Below are 18,611 nucleotides of genomic sequence, written 5' to 3'. Positions count from 1 at the left end.
TTTCCAGAGAACACTTGTTTTGCTAATCTTTCCTCTCCCATTCTATTTAAATGACCATACCACCTGAGATTAGTTCTGCTAACACATTCCTGGATGCTGACAATGTCGAGTTCTTTCCTAATATCCTCATTTTTAATACGATACTGCCATTGATGCCATCTGCTCATGCCTATAATCTTTCTCAGGACTCATATCTGCAGTATCTAGTCTTTGGTCAAGTGTTTTACTTCTGACTCAGCTCTCAGACCCATAAGTTAAAACTGGTTTGAACACTGTCTTGTATACAGCTAATTTAGTGTTCCGAGTAATTTCTCTCTTACTCCATATGAATTTATTCAATTGACTTCCCACCATACCAGCTTTGCTGATTCTGTTGTCTATTTCTATATTTAATTTACCATCTTCAGTAAAAATCGTGCCTAAGTAGTTGAAATGTTTTACTTGTTCCACAGGTTCTCCATTCACAACACAGTTGACATTTTCAATGATTCTGCCTATTTTCATTGTCTTTGTCTTTTTATTGCTGACCTTCATACCATATCTATTACAACAGCTATTCAATTTAGTCAGAGAATATTGCAGACTTGTAGCGGATTTATTTAGAAGTATAACATCATCTGCATAAAGCAAAGAGCTGACATTAACATCTCCAATTTTGATATCAGGTTTAATACCATTTTCCTTCATAATGTGATCCATATAGATAATGAATAACAGAAGGGATAATGTACATCCTTGTCTCACACCAGATTTAACATTAAACCATCTTCCTGTACTTCCTTCAATTCTAACTGCTGACTTACAACTCAAATAAAGACTAAGTATTGCTTGATATAATGCCCCATTGACACCATATAACTGCAGCGTATTGAATAGCTTCTCTCTTGGCACCTTGTCATATGCCTTTTCCAAATCGACAAAACTTAAATACAGATCTTTGTTATATTCCCATGCTTTCTTGACTATTTGTCGTAAAGTGAAGATCTGATCCTGACAGCCTCTATTTGGCCTGAATCCAGCTTGTTCTTCACCAAGCTTTTCTTCCACAATTCTTCTCAACCGTTTCTCAAGTATACTTGCATAGATCTTGCCAGGAACACTCAGTAGGGAAATACCTCTGTAATTCTCACATTCAGTTTTATTTCCCTTTTTATATATGGGTACTATGAGAGCTCTACTCCAATCATCGGGAATTCGTCCCTCTGTCCAGGTTTTCTGAACTATGCAGTGCAGCCACTGTAAGACTTTTATACAACCATACTTCAGCATTTCTGGTTGAATATCATCTACTCCTGCTGCCTTTCCACATTTCAAGCCTTTGATGGCTTTTTCTACTTCAAGTATGGATATGTATTCCTGACTGCATGCCTGGTCAGTGTTTTTTTATCACTGTGCTGTCATCACTGCTTGTTTCATTTAGTAGTTTTTCAAAGTAATTACTCCATACTTCAAGGATATCTTTTTCTCCTGTTTTCATGTCACCTTTATCATCTCTAACTCCTTTTACAGCACTCTTTCCTCCATTCCTAAGCTTCTTCAACAACCTCCAGAATATTTTGCCACCTTCTTGATATTTATTTTCTATATTCTTGCCAAAATCCTCCCATGACTTTTGTTTAGCTAGTTTTACACACTGTTTAGCTTTCTTACATTTGTCTCTGTATTCTGTAAGAGTAAAAGCTGACTTATTTGCCAGGAACTTTTGATATGCTTCCTTCTTTTCCTTCACTGCCTCTTACACTTCCTGTGTCCACCATGCAGTTCTAATTTTTCTATCCTTTGCAGACAACTTCACCACATGTCTCTCTAGCTGAATCAATCAGGGCTTTCTTCAAGGCTTGCCATTGAATCTTCAAGGTTTGATTCCTGTTCTCAAATCTTTCATTTTTTCTTCAATAATCTTTGTGTATTTTAGTCTACAGTTCACATCTGAGAGCTGCTCAACTTTTATTCGCTTTAAAACTTTCTTACATGTTATTCTTTTCAATATGAAATTCAATTTTATCCTGCTCAAGACTAAATAGTGATCACTTCCAATTTCAAATCCTCTGTACACTCTGGTGTCCTGCACCAGGGAGAAAACATCACTATCAACAATAACATAGTCAATGAGACTTTTCTTATTCCTAGCCTCTTCTCTCCATGTGAATTTGTGCACATTTTTATGTTGGAACATGGTGTTAGCAATAACTAGTCCATGTCCTGAGCAGAAATCCAACAGATATTTGCCATTATTATTAGCTTTGCTCTTTTCACCAAATTTTTCCAAAATATTTTTGTATGTCTCGCAATCATTTCCTACTCTGCTATTTAGATCCCCAACAAGGACCAACTTTTCCTTTTTCATTGTGTCAGTTGCTTTTTCTAAAGTGTCAAAAAATTCCTCCACTTCTACCTTAGTAGAACCTTCTCTGGGACCATAGGCACAAATAAGTCTCATTGTCCAGTTCCCTATTCTGATATTTGCCCACATTACTCTACTTGAGACTGACTGCCATTCAAGAAGATTAGCCTCATATTTTGTGTTGAATACTATGGCTACTCCTTCTTTTCTTTGATTGTCATTGCCTGAATATAACATTTTGTATTTAATGCTCAGAAAGATCTCACCAGTTTTGGTCTTTTTTGTTTCAGTCACCCCTATTATGTCGATCTGGTACTTATCTAATTCCTCAGCTAGCTCCATTTCTTTGCCATTCAGGCTTCTTATGTTGATAGTACCGATCTTTAACTTTGATGTTGAGTTGGGGTTTGTTTTCAGATTTGTTCCAGTAGCTGACTTTTTGCTGTTCGCCCTGGTTCCCTTTTAGTTTTATTTTTTAAGGATGTAATTAATACTGTCCATTTTTTGTAGTTCTTCAAATGACAATTCAGGTGCATTGCAAGATGTTGCCCATATTCTGCTGATAACAGCAGAATATAGAATAAAGTTAAAAACTGAAGCAGATTTTCTTATATATGTTTAGAGCAAATGTGAGTGTGAACAAGATTAAACAAATTCAAACGAGCATCATCCTGTAAACAGTAAACTCACGCAAATTCAAGTTTTTACTTGTTTATGCTAAACTACTTGTTAGAACTAGGATCAGAATAAAATAAGATCTTAAGGAATAATAGCAAATAAGTGGTTATAAATAATTTAAGACAAATCTATAAAATATAATTAAAATTTAAACAAAAATGTAATTTATTTTTATATAATTAATGAATAATATTTTTTTAAATATTTCCTCCTCGCCTGAAATCTTTGGCACCTTTACTATCCTGGCGCCTGTGTGAGTCGCACACATTGCCAGCGCACTCCTGTAACTAGTACATAACTACATGCAAAAATGAAGCAAAACAGTTACTTTGGTATATTTCAAATAAGTGTCATTTTTGCATTGTGGTTTTTACTTTATTTAACATACTGCATAGTTCGGTAATACACACCAGCTATTTTATCTGGCATGTAGGAGTTATCCACTTTCACAGGATGCAAAGGTAATAATTATTTTGGTTTATCAATTCTCCTGATTCTTTACAAGGGAATTTTGATACCTGTGGGATTAGTAAGATTTGGCTGTTAAGTTTTAGAAGTATTCTTCGTAAGTGGGTCTCCTATCCTACTGCACCTTTCAGAAGTTAATACAGGCAAACCTCTACTTACGAACTTTCAAGAAATGAACAATTTGCCAACATCGATGGTCTAACAAATTGCGACTCCCAATTCATTTAACGTATAACCCCATGCTTACGAACATTTTATGATGAGCAAAAGTCGCTGATATTTTTATTACCATATGAGACCTGCAGGGCATCAAGGACTCGTCAAGGGAGGCTATAAATCACCCAAACCAGTTGCCATAACCTCTCCTTAAATTCATACTAGATGCACTCATTATCACTAAAGGCAAACTATTCCACTCACTGCTCTGTGAGAGAAAAATCTAGCGCTTACTCCTTTCTTGACTGCAAACAAACATAACTTCCATGGATGCCCCCACGTTCTCTCACCACCTTCCACATAACAAAACATTTTATCAGATGATATCCTATAACACCCATTCAAAAGTTTATAGACTTCTATCATATCACCCCTCTTTCTCCTGTTAACCAGAGTCTGCAATCCTCATACTCACAATCTGTCCTCATAATCTGGATATAATCTTTGTAACTCTTTTTACAACCTTTCCACAGCACCTTTATCCCCTTGTAACCTGGGAGACCAAATCTGAGCACAATAATCAAGATGTGGTCTTATCAAAGCCTTATAAAGAGATAGTGACTTCTTTATCCTTAGATGTCAAGGTTCGCTTCAGCATCGCAATTATCCTCAGAGTTGTATTTGCAACTTTTACTATGTGACCTTTTAAACTTAAAATTCCTATCCACCAATGCACCAAGATCCCTTGCTTCCTCAGTTTCTTGTAGCATAGCCATGCTAATATAATATGCTGCTGGAAATCTCATCATGCCCAAAGTGCATAACTTAACACTTACTAACATTAAACTGATAGTTATTTTCGTTTGCCCAAATTTCCAGCCTATTCAAATTATTTTGCAAGTAGCATCCCTGATTGCATTGCCTATCTTCACATCATCAGCAAACAAATGCATAGCTGATGTTAGACCTTGCTTGATGTCATTAATGTATAGATTGAACAATAATGGCCCAAGGACTGAACCCTGAGGTACACCACTGTTATCTTAAATCTGTCAGATTCACACCCACTGTATACCACTTTTTGATATGTCTGTCAACCTTTCCCTCATCCAAGTCAAGAGTTTATATTCCAATCCCATATTCTCCAGTTTATGCAGCATCCTTTCGTGTGGTATCCTATCAAATGCCTTAGAAAAATCCAACATTATCATAGTGTATCCATTTCCTTTATCCAACTTGGCCAATACATTGTTATAAAATATGAGCAAACTGCTAAAACATGACCTTCCTTTAGTAAACTTATGCTGCTCCTTGCAGAGTATAGCATGTTTGTCTACACATTTTTGTATTCAAGTGCTTACCAACTTCTCTACAATCTTCACTACCATACCAGAGATACTGATAAATCGGTAGTTAGACATATCAGTTTTTGCACCACCCTTGTACAATGGAACTATCATACTTTCCATCCATTCCTGAGCTGAGATTCAAGCTATACAAACATGTGAAAGGCCTAGCCAATTCACAGCTGAACATTCTTTTAGCAAACGGGCTGATATTCCATATGTTCCTATTGACCTCTTATCCAAGTTCTGCAATGGCTCTTCAACCACATTTTCATGAACCTCTAACATGCACCATGTTACATACATCTGGTTAATATATCTTAGCAAAGTGAGCACTCATTAATTGAACAATCTCATTAGCTTTTGACACTAGAGTACCATCTGCATTCAATAAAGTTATTCTTCCACATTCATTCTTTCTTTTGCTTGTGGCATAATGATAAAATTATTTTGGATTGCATTTAACTTGCATAGCCAATTTCTTTTCATATTACGATTTAGCTTTCTGCATGATACTAGTTACTTTTCTGGCCTGAGCTTTATATATTTCATAACTCCTCTTGCTCTTATTCCAACGATATTCTTTCCACAAGAAGATATGCAATCTTCTTTTTGTGGATCTCTTGCTTAATAAGGTTACACATCCATTTCACTCCCAAGCATTTAAAACACTAGGGATACACTCAGATACTGCCTCATTTAAGCACTTTTTAACAAATGTTAGCAATGCATGGGAATCAAAGATTTCCATGCATTGCTGACATTTTTTCTATTCAGTAACTGATACCATGGGACCAAAGATAGTATTCTCCTAAGTTGATCATAATTTCCAGCTTTGCAGTTCAACATGTAACCTGTTCTAATCAGAGCATCAATACAATTAGATTCTTTCCAAGAAAGCACAGCATGATCACTATCAACAATTGGTGGTAATATAGCCATATTCTTGAGAGACACTCCTTCTCATGTTATGAGCAAATCCAACACTCTTTGACCTCAAGTTCCTTCTTTCACATGTTGCTTGAGAAAGTTGTCTTGCAACTATTTAATATATCTCTTTTCTTTCTTATCATGATTTCTCATCTGCCCAATCAATGTTTGGAAAATTAAAGTCACCCATGATGATCACTCATTTGGTATCCATAAGGCTAAATTCGTCTCCTGCAACTGAGTCACCAGGTTTGTAGCAACACCCCACCATATAATTCATTTTGTTATAGCCTCCACTTCACACCAGATAGGCTCAAACTCACCGCTACATAGGACAGTTGCATTGTTTTCTTGCGTTTCTATCCTAACTGGACTTAAGTCATCTGATATCATTAGTAGTCCTCCTCCTTCTCTCCTGTCATTCCTAAAAATAGTATACCCATTACACTCAATCCCATTACTACACCTGATTCTAATGGCCAAGTTTCACCAATGCCAACAATCTTAGGCCACATCATATTCAATAAAGCAATGAAGTCAACCCCTTTGTTTCTGATGCTCCTGGCATTTGTGTATAGACATAATAAATTACCACCTAGCCTATTTTTATAATTAGATATTCAATCTATTTGGCTTTGTTGTAGAACTTTCTCTTTTCCCTCCCTAAACATACGTAAAAGATCTAAACCCAAAGCATACTTTTCTACCCCTTCACCACATACATAATCATGTTCTAAGACATTCATATCTTTATCGTGTTGGCATACCATAGCAGAACTTTTACACACGTTTTTCCCATTCCTCCTTTGACGATTTAGTTTTCCTGACTCTTTGCATTAGGTCTCATAATAAGAAATAATTTTTCCAGGCTCCTGATGTTAAATGAATTCAAGTGCAGGCCATTCCTCTTATACAAGTCTTTTCTGTCATCAAACTCACTCCACACATCTAAAAACTCGCATCCATTTCTTCTACTACAGCCTAGACGTGAAATCATTTGCTATCATTGCCCTCCTTAACTCGGTACTATCATATCTAGGTAGCAAACCTACAATTTTTACTCTCTCACATTTCTTTCTTGCTTCTTCCAACAGACCTTTCATATCTTCTCTCATACTATATTTGTTGCCACTTAAATTATTAGTACCTACTAGATCTACCATTTCTTTTACTTTTTTTGTTTTTCAATTACGTTTGTCATATCTTTAATTTTAGTCCCCAGCAAACTAGAAGTGGTGACTCTTGGCCAGTGCAAATTTTAAGATTGAATCACCATACCATATCACCTCTTTCTTCTTAGATTTTAACTGACTTACCTTGTTGTTAATAATATTATGATTACAAAGTTCAGTGCTTTCCTGCCTGTTCTTGTTCTGATCCTTTTTCTCATCCTGTCTAAGTTAAAACATTTTTCTACTTTTTCTAATTCTCTGGATGATTTTCTAATAATTTCTTTTAATCAAAATATTTCTAATGTCAGCTTATCCTTATCATCACTGCAGCAGTACTTCTGTTCATCAGGACAAATGCAGTAGTAACAGCTTGAGCTTTAGACACTGCCCTGTTGTGGTGAGTTTTCGGTTTAAGTGTAGTAAAAATTAATATTTCTGCAATTATGATGTAAAATGCTGTAGTACAATAATTACACTAAGAAAATGACAATAATATACTAAAAAATACACCACAGATCTTTCGGGAGCTTTCTAACAGCATGTCTTTTCACCAGATAGCCTTGAATTCAACCCCATGATATTTTCATAAAATATCATGGAAAATGTTCACTCCAGTATTTCCTTCTCCTTTCTGTGTCAATTTATATTGAATATTCTTCAGTTGCTGAGCATATTATGCACATTAATGTTGTGTGTTTATATATATATCATTCTATTTTTATTTTTTTGAAATACCCAATTTCCATACTTTAATACAGAAAACAAATGATCATGTCAATAGGGAAAGTGCTGAAAGCAGCAAAAATATTTTAATGATTTCATGAGAAACTAAAATGGATATAATTAAACATTTTGAAAATGGCAAAACACTTTTTTTTCAACTGGTTGTGTTTGTAATGCCAATCCTTCCAACAGCTACAGGAAATTTTAGAAGACAAACATAATTTTGTAATTATACTTGCCTTGTTTACTCAATAAGTAAACTTTGCTCAGTCAGTTATTTTTAATAAAAAAAAATGAAATTTCATTGTTGAAATGACATTTTATTAAACAAATTATTTTGTTAACAATTTGAATTCAGGATCAAAATAGAAAAAAACTAATGCTTGGTTTGTTCACATTGTAGAGGGCGTTAATAGAGTGCACACCAGCTATAAATACCTGTACGAATAAATTTAAAAAATGAAATTTTTATCAAATTATGTATTTTTATAACAAATCAATTACAGGTAACCCTCACATATAATGCAGTACTTATACAACGCGGTTTCGATATAACATGGTCTTCAAATTGTAGTAATCCTTTATCTTTTCATATATTTTTCACTGCATGACTTAAAAATCAAATTTTATCCTCATTAAATTTGCATCTCTTCCCATATTGCACATGTAGTTATAAGTAGTGAATTTATATTAGGGGAAATACCCTTCAGCACGCATGTATGTCAACTGTTTACAGTAAACGAAGACAACTGAAATTTTCTTTGTTTTCTGCCAAGAAAGAGCATTAAAAATCATAAGTGTGTTAATCTCAAGTTGAGCACTTTATTTTCTGATGAGTTACATACAATATGTAATGTTTTTTTTTGTGTAAAAAAAAAATATTTTTATAGTAATGGCCACTTAGAGGGCTTTTGTGATATGATTGAAAATGAAATTAATAAATTAATTGATGGGGAAATAGATTTAAATGAGTAGGAACTGGTAGAATTAATAGATGACTTCAAAATGAGGAAAGCTCTGCAGAAGATTCTGATTGTGATGAATCCGTGAAAGAATTCAGTTTAAAGAAATTAGCAGAAGGATTGGACTTAGCAAGAAAGTTAGGAAGTTATTTTACGGATAATCTCTCAATGGAGCACTCCGGAAAATTCACGAAACAACTGGATATTTGTTTAGCTCCGTATTATGAACTTTATAAAAAAAATTGCATCATAGTGGTAAGCAAGGTCTTATTACTGACTTCTTGATAACTAAATCAACCGAAGTAGGCAATGAGAATTATGCAAATGATGTTTAAGAGATTTCAAGTGATGACTACGTCTGGCCAATCGTAAATTGGGAGGTGGCTAAAGGTGTGGAATTTACAATTAAAACAGGGTAATGTGGAATTATCGACATGGATAATTATACCACATGGAACTCTAATCAGTAAACTGGAGCAAATGGGGATGGGTATAGGGTTGGTGAGATGGATAGGAGGGTGGTTGATGGAGAGATACCAGAGAGTGGTTTATTCAGGAGTTGAGTCCAAAAGACGGCTTGTGGCCAGTGGTGTGCCACAGGGTTCTGTTCTTGGACCACTGCTGTTTAATTTGTTCAATAATGATATACGAAAGGATCTGAGAGGAACGGTTCATTTGTTCGCTGATGATGCTAAGTTGGGTAGGGCAATAGTGAATGCAGAAGATGTCAAAATTTTGCAGGATGATTTGGATAGATTGATGGTCTGGGCTAACAAGAATGGATGTCAATTTAATGTGGAAAAATATAAGGTTATGCATTTTGGGATGAAAAGATTAGCAGCAGTATATCACATTGGTGGAACTGTGCTCCAGGGATTTGGGAGTGTTGGTGGATAGGGAGAAGTTTAGGGGGCACGTTGCAAAAGTGGCTAAATCAGCTCATCAAATCACTTGGATGCTGAAGAATACTTAGATGAGCAGAGATAAGCAAGTTATTGTTCCTCTGTATCGAGCCTTGATAAGACCCCATCTAGATTACTGTGCCCAGATCTGGTCACCTAGGTTTCTTCTTGATGGGGAGGAGGTTGAGAGGATCCAGAGGAGAGTGACCAAGATGATAGCAGGTCTATAGAATGAACCTTATGAAAGCAGGTTGAAGATTTGTGGGTTGCAGAAATTGGTTGATAGGCAGAAAAGGGAAGATATGATCGAGACCTTCAAATTGCTGAATGGTTTCTATAGGATTAATTCAGAGGATATTTTTGAGAACAGGACGTAATAATAATAATTATTTTGGTTTATGTTAACATGAAGTTTTACTCTAACACAGCAGTTGGTTCTATAATTTTATAATGAATGTTAGAACATTATATATATGTGGCTAATGAAAAAAGTAAACTGTTGAGAAGATATTTAGTTTCTGCAAGGAACTTCAGTGATGAACAACTTAACAATCATTGCCTTCAATCAGAAAAAACTGAATAAACTTCCACTGAATTTACTGCATGTATATGTATGGCAACATGTGGAAAATGAATTGCTTCAGCTGTTTTCCATTATTATTATTATTATTATTATGGGAAGCTCCAAGGAGTCCTTAGACTCATCGAGGGAGGCCCAACATCATGTAAAGAACTATTCAACATTCACACAGTATCTGTCATACACGTGGATAGGCTTATGTGTTCGTCAGACATTTTTGTAATAGATTTCAAGGTTTGATATGAACACAGATTGATAAGAAAATAACTATTTATTAACTTAAAAGCTAATATTTCGCTGGTATTACATCCCGCATCTTCAGAGCACACAACACAAAACAAACTTTGTGTTGTGTGCTTTGAAGATGCTGGATATAATACCATATAATACCAGCAAAATATTAGCTTTTAAGTTAATAGTTATTTTCTTATCCATCTGTGTTTATATCAAACTGTGAAATCTATTACAAAAAAAAGTATCTATCATACTTCACCTTGAACTCATTTACAGCCATGGCACCCACAACAGACTGTGGCAGCTTATTCCACTCATTTACCACTCTCCAAGTAAAAAAAAAACCTAGCTCTAACACCCTTGCTAACCACACTCTTACCAAGCTTCCATTCATGGCCCCTAGTCCTCCCACTACCAGTCCTATTCTCAAAAATATCTTCTGAATTAATCTTATAGAAACCCTTCGGTAATTTGAATGTCTCAATCATATCACCCTTTTTTCGCCTATCAACCAATTTCTTCAACCTGTTCTCGTAAGGCTCATTCCATAGTCGTGCTATTATCTTGGTCACTCGTCTCTGGATCCTCTCCCCATCGAGAAGAAATCCTGCCCCGTATCTGGGCACAGTAGTCTAGACGGGGTCTTATCAAGGCTCGATACAGAGGAACAATAACCTGTTTCTCTCTGCTTGTTAAAGTATTTTTCAGCAACCAAGTGATTTGATGAGCTGATTTAGCCACTTTTGCAATGTGCCCCCTAAACTTCAACTCCCTATCCTCTAACACTCCCAAATCCCTAGCGTCATCAATCTCCTGGAGTACGGTTCCACCAATGTGATATACTGCTGCTAATCTTTTCACCCCAAAATGCATAACCTTACACTTTGCCACATTAAATTGACATCCATTTTCCTTAGCCCAGTCCTCCAAACTATCCAAATCATCTTGCAAAATTTTGACATCCTGTGCACTCACTATTGCTCTATCCAACTTTGCATCATCAGCAAACAAGTGAACACTTCCTCTCGGATCCTTTCCTATATCGTTAATGAACAAATTGAAAAGTAGTTGTCCAAGAACAGATCTCTATACTAAACGTTATTAACATCAGTTGCATATTCAATGCATTCAGTTAGCAAAGATTCTGGCATTTAAGCAATTTGTCAGAAACTGTAAATTTAATAAATCAGCAGTAGAAGAAAGACTGTAGTATTTGACTGCATTCTCATACCACATAATACCACACAAACATACAGAAAAGATCATCAATTGGAATAGCTGAAATTTAAAAATTTCTGCAGCAAAAATTTCTTGGTAATGAAATAAACACAATATCTTTCATTGCTACTAATACTCATCTTTTTTTTTTATTTCCCATAATAGTTCACAACACACGTTACCTCTATCTTCATGAAAAGGAACAAACACAGACGATTACTGAGTGACTGGGTAAAGCCACCTCTTCAATGTTAAGTGTAATGTTTTAAAATTAATGTAGTTAATTTTAAAATTAAAACGCCAAAAATTATTATTATAATCAGTCTTCCACAAAGAAAAGATTCATCATGGTGAGGTTCTTATAGATCATTAAACTATTTATTTTACACAAATTATGGATATAAATTGTGTAAAACAATCATGATATAAAATCAGAGGTGGATGTTTTTTTTTTTTGTCCACTAACTGAAGACTACACACTATATACAGTGGGTGGAAATTTTGTCCACTAACTGAAGACTACAGACCCTATATATACAGTGGGTGGGAATATCTTATAGGAGGAGGTGGACATAAGGGATCTGGAGGTGGTGGTGGTGGTGGATAGGAATCTAAAATTTAGTGGCCACATTGCTAAATTTGTGGCACAATAGATTATGTTAGAAGTTTTCAAACTTTCTTGGCTCATGGTTCCCTTAATGTCTGAATAATTTTTTTTTATGACATCCCTAGGCCAAAAGAAATAATTAAGAGCATTAAGTAGTTAGGTCCAAACTATTTACAACGCACAGGGTACGTTGTAAATAGTTTGGACTAGGACCTCCCTAGTTTCAACATGTTACTACTACTAAAGTGTATGGACCACGGTGTCAAAATTGTACAAATGAGAAGGAACACTTGCTCAGCTTTTGTTAAAAAAAAAAAAAAAAAAAAAAAAAAAAAAAAAAAAAAAAAAAAAAAAACCTGGATGGAGCTTGTAGAGTCTCTGGAACGTTTGAACAACCTGAACCTTACATATTTCTGCATTTCAATTTTTCACCTTTCTTTGAAACTAAGGAGGTCCACTGTGGACACCCTATATTCATTCTAGTGCCACAGAATAACCAACTCCTTAACATAATAATAATAATAATAATAATAAACTACAAATCGTAATTTTCAGATAAACTGACAAAAATTGGTTTCAGAAGTGGATGTTTTTTTTTTTTTTTTGTCCACTAACTGAAGACTACACACCCTATATACATTTAGTGCCACGAGTGGACTAAGGATTAGAAAATATGGTACTTGGTCAAGCTACTTCAGGCCACCACTACTTTTCTTCAATAAGTAAGGTATTGATCTCACACCAGATAATGGAAAATCATTACAGCCTAATGTTAAAAGTAATGGAGAATGTCATTTTCCTAAATGATAGACAAACTATGCCCAAAGTGGTTAATAAAATTAAAACTGTCCATTCTGAACCAAACTTGAATTTGTGCATCATATTTGAGTAGGATTTTCCAAATTGCATATCATGATCCATTTAGCTGTTGAAGAGAGGAATCGAATAATGCAGGTAACGTACACTAGAGAGATATGATCATAAGACTAAATATTTTCCATTCATAATCCGAAAATATTATGAAATCACTGATAAAGAATACAAAAACTGCATGGCACAATCTTTTAAAGTTGATGGTAAAGTTTAAATTTTAAACTAAAGTGAATGGTGTTTTTTTCATTTCAATTAATGTCTGCTAGATGATGAAATGTGTTATTTTTATTATTCAGATTTTAATCAAGTTGTATTTTTCTTAGTGCCAGATTTATGGATCATATGAGAGAGAGCCTTAATGCTACTGAATGGCTTGTTGTGGAAGATGTGCCAGCTCGCAGGGAATTATCATCTGGCCAGTGTGTTCAAATGACAGTGCATTTTTATGGTATGTCACTTTAACAGAATTAACTGCAATATTTAAAAATTTCACTAGTTTCTCTCAACTAGATGCTAACTAACTGTATTACTAATTGACTTTGTCATTCTTAATTCTTTACTATGAGATAATGAGACTAGTATATATGTGTGCGTGAATTAAAACACCAAAAATTATTATAATCAGTCTTCCATAAAGAAAGATTCATCATGGGGAGGTTCTCATAGATCATTAAACCATTCATTTTACACAAATTATGGACTCTACAATCATGATATAAATAATTATTTTAATTTCCCAACATTTTGACCTTCATATTAAGGTCATCATCTGGAGTACACACACAAAGACAAGCTAAATTACATTTCCCATAGTATGCTGAAGAGACAATGATTTGATCAACGGTTATTCTACTGGCCTGACCTCTAGTGAAAATAAAATAAATTAACTACATCAAAGAAACATTCTTTCATATAAATAGTTTTGTTACAGTAAAAATGATGCCCTAATTTAACATGACAATTGCTATATTAGATTTAGGATCGTGGATTACCTATGGTTCTATTTATAATTGACTCTTAGGGAGAAAGGTTAAGTGGGTAGAATATGTGCCTTCCATATACTTGAGATTTTTAGACCATCATTATTGTTAAGATTAGGGAAATCGATAAGAATCTCACAGGCCTCCTTAATGCAATTGTAGAGTTCATAATTTGTGTAAAATGAATGCTGATCACCATGTAACAACAGCTAAAAGAAAGGATAATTAAACCATAGCTTAAACTCTGTCACTCTTTCCTCATTCACTACACACTCTCACACAATGAAATCTTCACTAATTTGCTCCCAAAATCCTCATACAGATTCCAGAGATAGTCTCTTGTTGTATCGCTGTCTCTCTCTATTTGTTTTCTTTCTCTCTCTCCTCACAGAGCTCTGTACTTGTACTGCTGTTCAATTTATACATTAATGATACTGGGAATGACATGACAGGAAACATCCAGTTGTTAGCTAATTAATAAATATGATATCTGCAGAAATTGGAATAGATTTCATAGTGTGGATAATAGTTCAAAGTTGCAAGGTGTGTATTATACTGATTAGAATACACTGCACTGCTAGAGATTTGGAGTGGTGGTGGACAGGGAGTCAAACTTCAGAGGACATACTGTAAAACTGGGCAAAATAACTCAGAGGGGATCAACTTAGCATTAAATAATAACAAGCAGGGATAAGGAAGTTATTATTCTTCTTCATAAGGCATTGATATGATCATGCTACTGTGAACAGATTGGGTTACTTGGGTATCCTGGTTATCAAGAAGCAGTGGTGACCAGAATAGTTACTGGTTCATGGTAGGTTTCCATTAAGAGATTACAGTATAGTTAAGAGGATATCACAGAAATATGACTGAGAGAACAAGAGGTCGTTCCTTGATGTTGTGTAAGTTTGATGGGCATTTTGGTTATTGAGAGCCTTTCACAATGAGTCTTCAGACTCCATGAAGATGGCATGTAATATTACACTGGAAAAGGTCTGGAGTCAGGTGTTTGACTGATGTTCAGTTTTCCTGACTAGTCGAGGGTCTCTTGGATGAAGGTGAATAGTCAAAAAAAAAACTAGATAATTGTGGTTGGGCTAAGGACTTTTTTCAGCAGGAAATGTATGCTTTTCTTGAAGAGGAAAAACGAGTACGGCAAACAATTTGTAGAAACAATTTTTTGGTGAAACTATAGTTCGCCCACCGTTTGTAGGTCCCTGCTTCGCGTCTTTCCAAGAATAGTCGATTCATGCTGAAGGGGAGAAAGAACTGAAGGACGTCCGAATTGGTCGCCAACACGTGAAATCACGTGCTTTATAGGTAAAATTTTCCAATTGTTATATAAGCAACACAGTTAACTACAATAATCATAAAAGAGAAGTTAATTTTCCAACCTGTAATAATAATAAACAACTCATCCCACAATACAGACTGATTACCCTATTATCTGAATGGATTCTCCTTTTTCTGAGATGCGCAGAAGTGTCGAAGGATCTCTAATCGGTGGGCGAACTATAGCATACTTATGTGATCACTTTGAAAAGATAAATCTCTCTCTGCAGGGAGGTAACATGCACATTCTGAAATTGCTCAAGAAGATTTCAGCTTTCAGAAAAAAATTACAGCTGTGGAGAAGAAAAATGAACGAAGATGGTGGCAAAGATTATTTCCCCTTGTTGCAGCAGTTTGTGATCTCCAATGTACCGTATTTTTATGTGTATAAGATGAACCCTACTATTTTGAACCCAAAATTAAAAAAAAATCAATATTTTAAACATAAAACAGAACACTTTGATATTTTTTAAATATTCAAAGTATATTTAGTAATTAGGTAATATTTTTAAGATTTTAAGATGCATTTTCTGGGCTAATTTGGTTCGTGTTGTCATGGTCAACCCTTCTCTCCTCATGACGTTGAAGCACCATTTTGCCTTTCCTGTGAAATCAACAATGTTCATTTCTCTTGCAAACCTTTTTTCCTTATATTGAGTAAGCTTGGTTGACACACATATCCCACTCTTGCACTGCTCCATAATCCAAGTCTTAAGTCTCTGCTCCAAGTTTGGCCATTTTGTTGGTTTTCCCTCTTAAGGCCCTCTTCTTCTTTGGCATCTTGAGTAGTTGTTCTTCCTATTTTCTCCACTGTCTGATCATACACTCGGTGGGAGGAGGTCCAAACTGTCTCTCTGAAGCTTTATTTCCATATTCTTTTGCGTAATTGATGACTTTTAACTTGAATTTTGAAAAATATAACAATCGTTTTTTATTTTCGAACATTTTTATGGGCTACTGCTCAAAATATTGTTAATGCTTTATGCACCAACCCAATAGAGACGAATATATGGGCGCTTTGAGCATTCGTCACTCCTGTAAGATTCGGCTAGGGCAACTTGTAGTATGGCGGCAAGTATATTCCTGCAAGCTCTCTGGTCAATTTTCACACACAACTTTTATAGTTTCTGTATTCGGCTTTGAAATGATGTTGGATTTAATATCCATTTAATTTATATAATTTTGCATCGCCAAAGTGAAGCCTTTTGGCTCTTTATTTTAGTAAATATTGTTAATGCATTAACTTATCCCGTCAAAGAGTTGCAGATGTATGAATGTTTTCAGAGTTCTGATTGGTTTATTTTCAGAATTGGCCATTAATGACGTCAATCGATAGTTAACAAAGGCTAGTGATTGGCGGAAGCCTGTTCGCAGAGACAAGGTAGCAGCAGTTTCATCACGGCAACCATGGGTCTCTCAACCAGTTATCCCCCGTGTATGAGACGACCCCAATTTTTTGTCTAAAGATTTTAGAAAAAAGTATCATCTTATGCACGGAAAAATGTGTTAGTTGAATTTCTCTAGCAGCATGAAATCTGTTTCTGAAGAGCACCTATCACAGCTTATCAACTGGTTTGAAAAATACTTTTAAGATAATATCGACATGTTTGCATCGATTCAGGACCTCTTCGGGGCCAAAGCTCCATCTGAATTTTCTTCTGTAGAAGAAGAAAAAAATCTTATTGAGCTGTCTTGTGACAATACACTGAAGACAAAATTAGTCAGCATGGAACTGACTTTTGGTTATCAGTAAAAGATGAATATCAGCTGCTAAGTGGTAAAACTCAGCGAATCTTAATTCCATTTGCAATGTCATATTTGTTGTTTATTATTTTAACGGTATAATAGAACACAGAAACTAAGTAAATAATTAATTTATTGACTTGATGCTGATATTTCGCTGGTATTATAACCAGCATCTTCAGAGCACAAAAACACTGTTTGTCACAATACGCGAGACTAAAACAACATGGTGTACTTAACCACAATTGTAACAGCAACACAAAGACTAGTCCTGATTATGGCGCCCTCTATCTGAAAAAAAAAAAAAAAAAACCGCTATCATATATTACTAGAGTCCTAGAAAAGTGCTAGTTTTTTCTTAATATGACTGTCTCCCAGATCTTCGGCAAGTTAATACAGCCATATTTGTTGAGATTTGGAGTGTGTTTTAGGGCTTCTGTCACCTCTAAGAACAATCTCTCTGATTTATATGGGTTTCTGTGTAGTACTTTTGTGTTTTTCCAGTTGATCCTGTGTGCAGGGGCATCCAGAGCATGGTCTGCTAGGCCCGACTTCCCATAATGATATTTCCGGACGTATCGTTTATGTTCGCTGATGCGAATATTCACAGTTCTTCCTGTTTGACCGTAGTAGGCTTGATTGCATGAGCAGGGTACTTGGTAGACTCCTGGATGTGATAAAGGAGGAATGCTGTCCTTGGGTGAGCGGATGAGGGTGGCTAATTTGCTACATGGTCTGAATGTGGTGCGTAGTTTGTTTATTGAGGATTCTTGAGATCTTTTCGGATGTGCCTTTAATGTAGGGGATGGTGACTGTTTTGTTGTAGTTCTCTGTGGTGGATGGTGGGAGGGGTTTCTTAGGAGTGTTTAGTATTTTGTTTATTTTTTGTGGATTGTAGCCGTTGGCCAAGAAGGTGTGGCGTAAGTGAGTCAGTTCAGCAGTAAGAGCCTTGTCATTTGAACAGATTGCTCTCGCTCTATGGGTTAGCGTATTTAATATGCCATATTGTTGAGAAGGATGATGGTGTGATTGTTTGTGTAAGTATCTGCCTGTATGTGCGGGTTTTCTGAAAACTGAAAAGGAACCGTCTGGGAGACGTGCGATGAGTGTATCCAGGAAGGGCAGACAGTTGTTGGCTTCCAGTTCCATAGTAAAGTGGATTTTTGGATGTTGGCTATTTAAATGTGCCAAGAATGTTTTCAATGTCTCAGGGCCATGTGGCCAAATAGCAAGCACATCATCAATATTTTTTTTCAGATAGAGGGCGCCATAATCAGGACTCTAGTCTTTGTGTTGCTGCTACAATTGTGGTTAAGTACACCATGTTGTTTTAGTCTCGCGTATTGTGACAAACAGTGTTTTG

At 35.5% G+C, this 18,611-nt stretch overlaps 1 protein-coding gene across 2 annotated transcripts in view; it reads left to right on the top strand.

Moving 5' to 3' along the window:
* Window positions 1–18,611, top strand: part of LOC150107264 (uncharacterized) — a 151,458-nt gene that overhangs the window by 122,732 nt on the left and 10,115 nt on the right. For both annotated transcript variants that reach the window (XM_090391116.1, XM_090391115.1), the window contains exon 8: window positions 13,517–13,641. In XM_090391116.1, the coding sequence (XP_090247242.1) occupies window positions 13,517–13,641 (125 nt within the window). The remainder of the gene's footprint in view (window positions 1–13,516; window positions 13,642–18,611) is intronic.

Source organism: Typopeltis vanoorti, chromosome 4, assembly GCF_054136105.1.
Source record: "Typopeltis vanoorti isolate ZY-2024b chromosome 4, IOZ_Tvanoo_1.0, whole genome shotgun sequence".
Lineage (NCBI taxonomy): Eukaryota > Metazoa > Arthropoda > Arachnida > Uropygi > Thelyphonidae > Typopeltis > Typopeltis vanoorti.
This window is presented reverse-complemented; position numbering and strand designations above follow the sequence as displayed.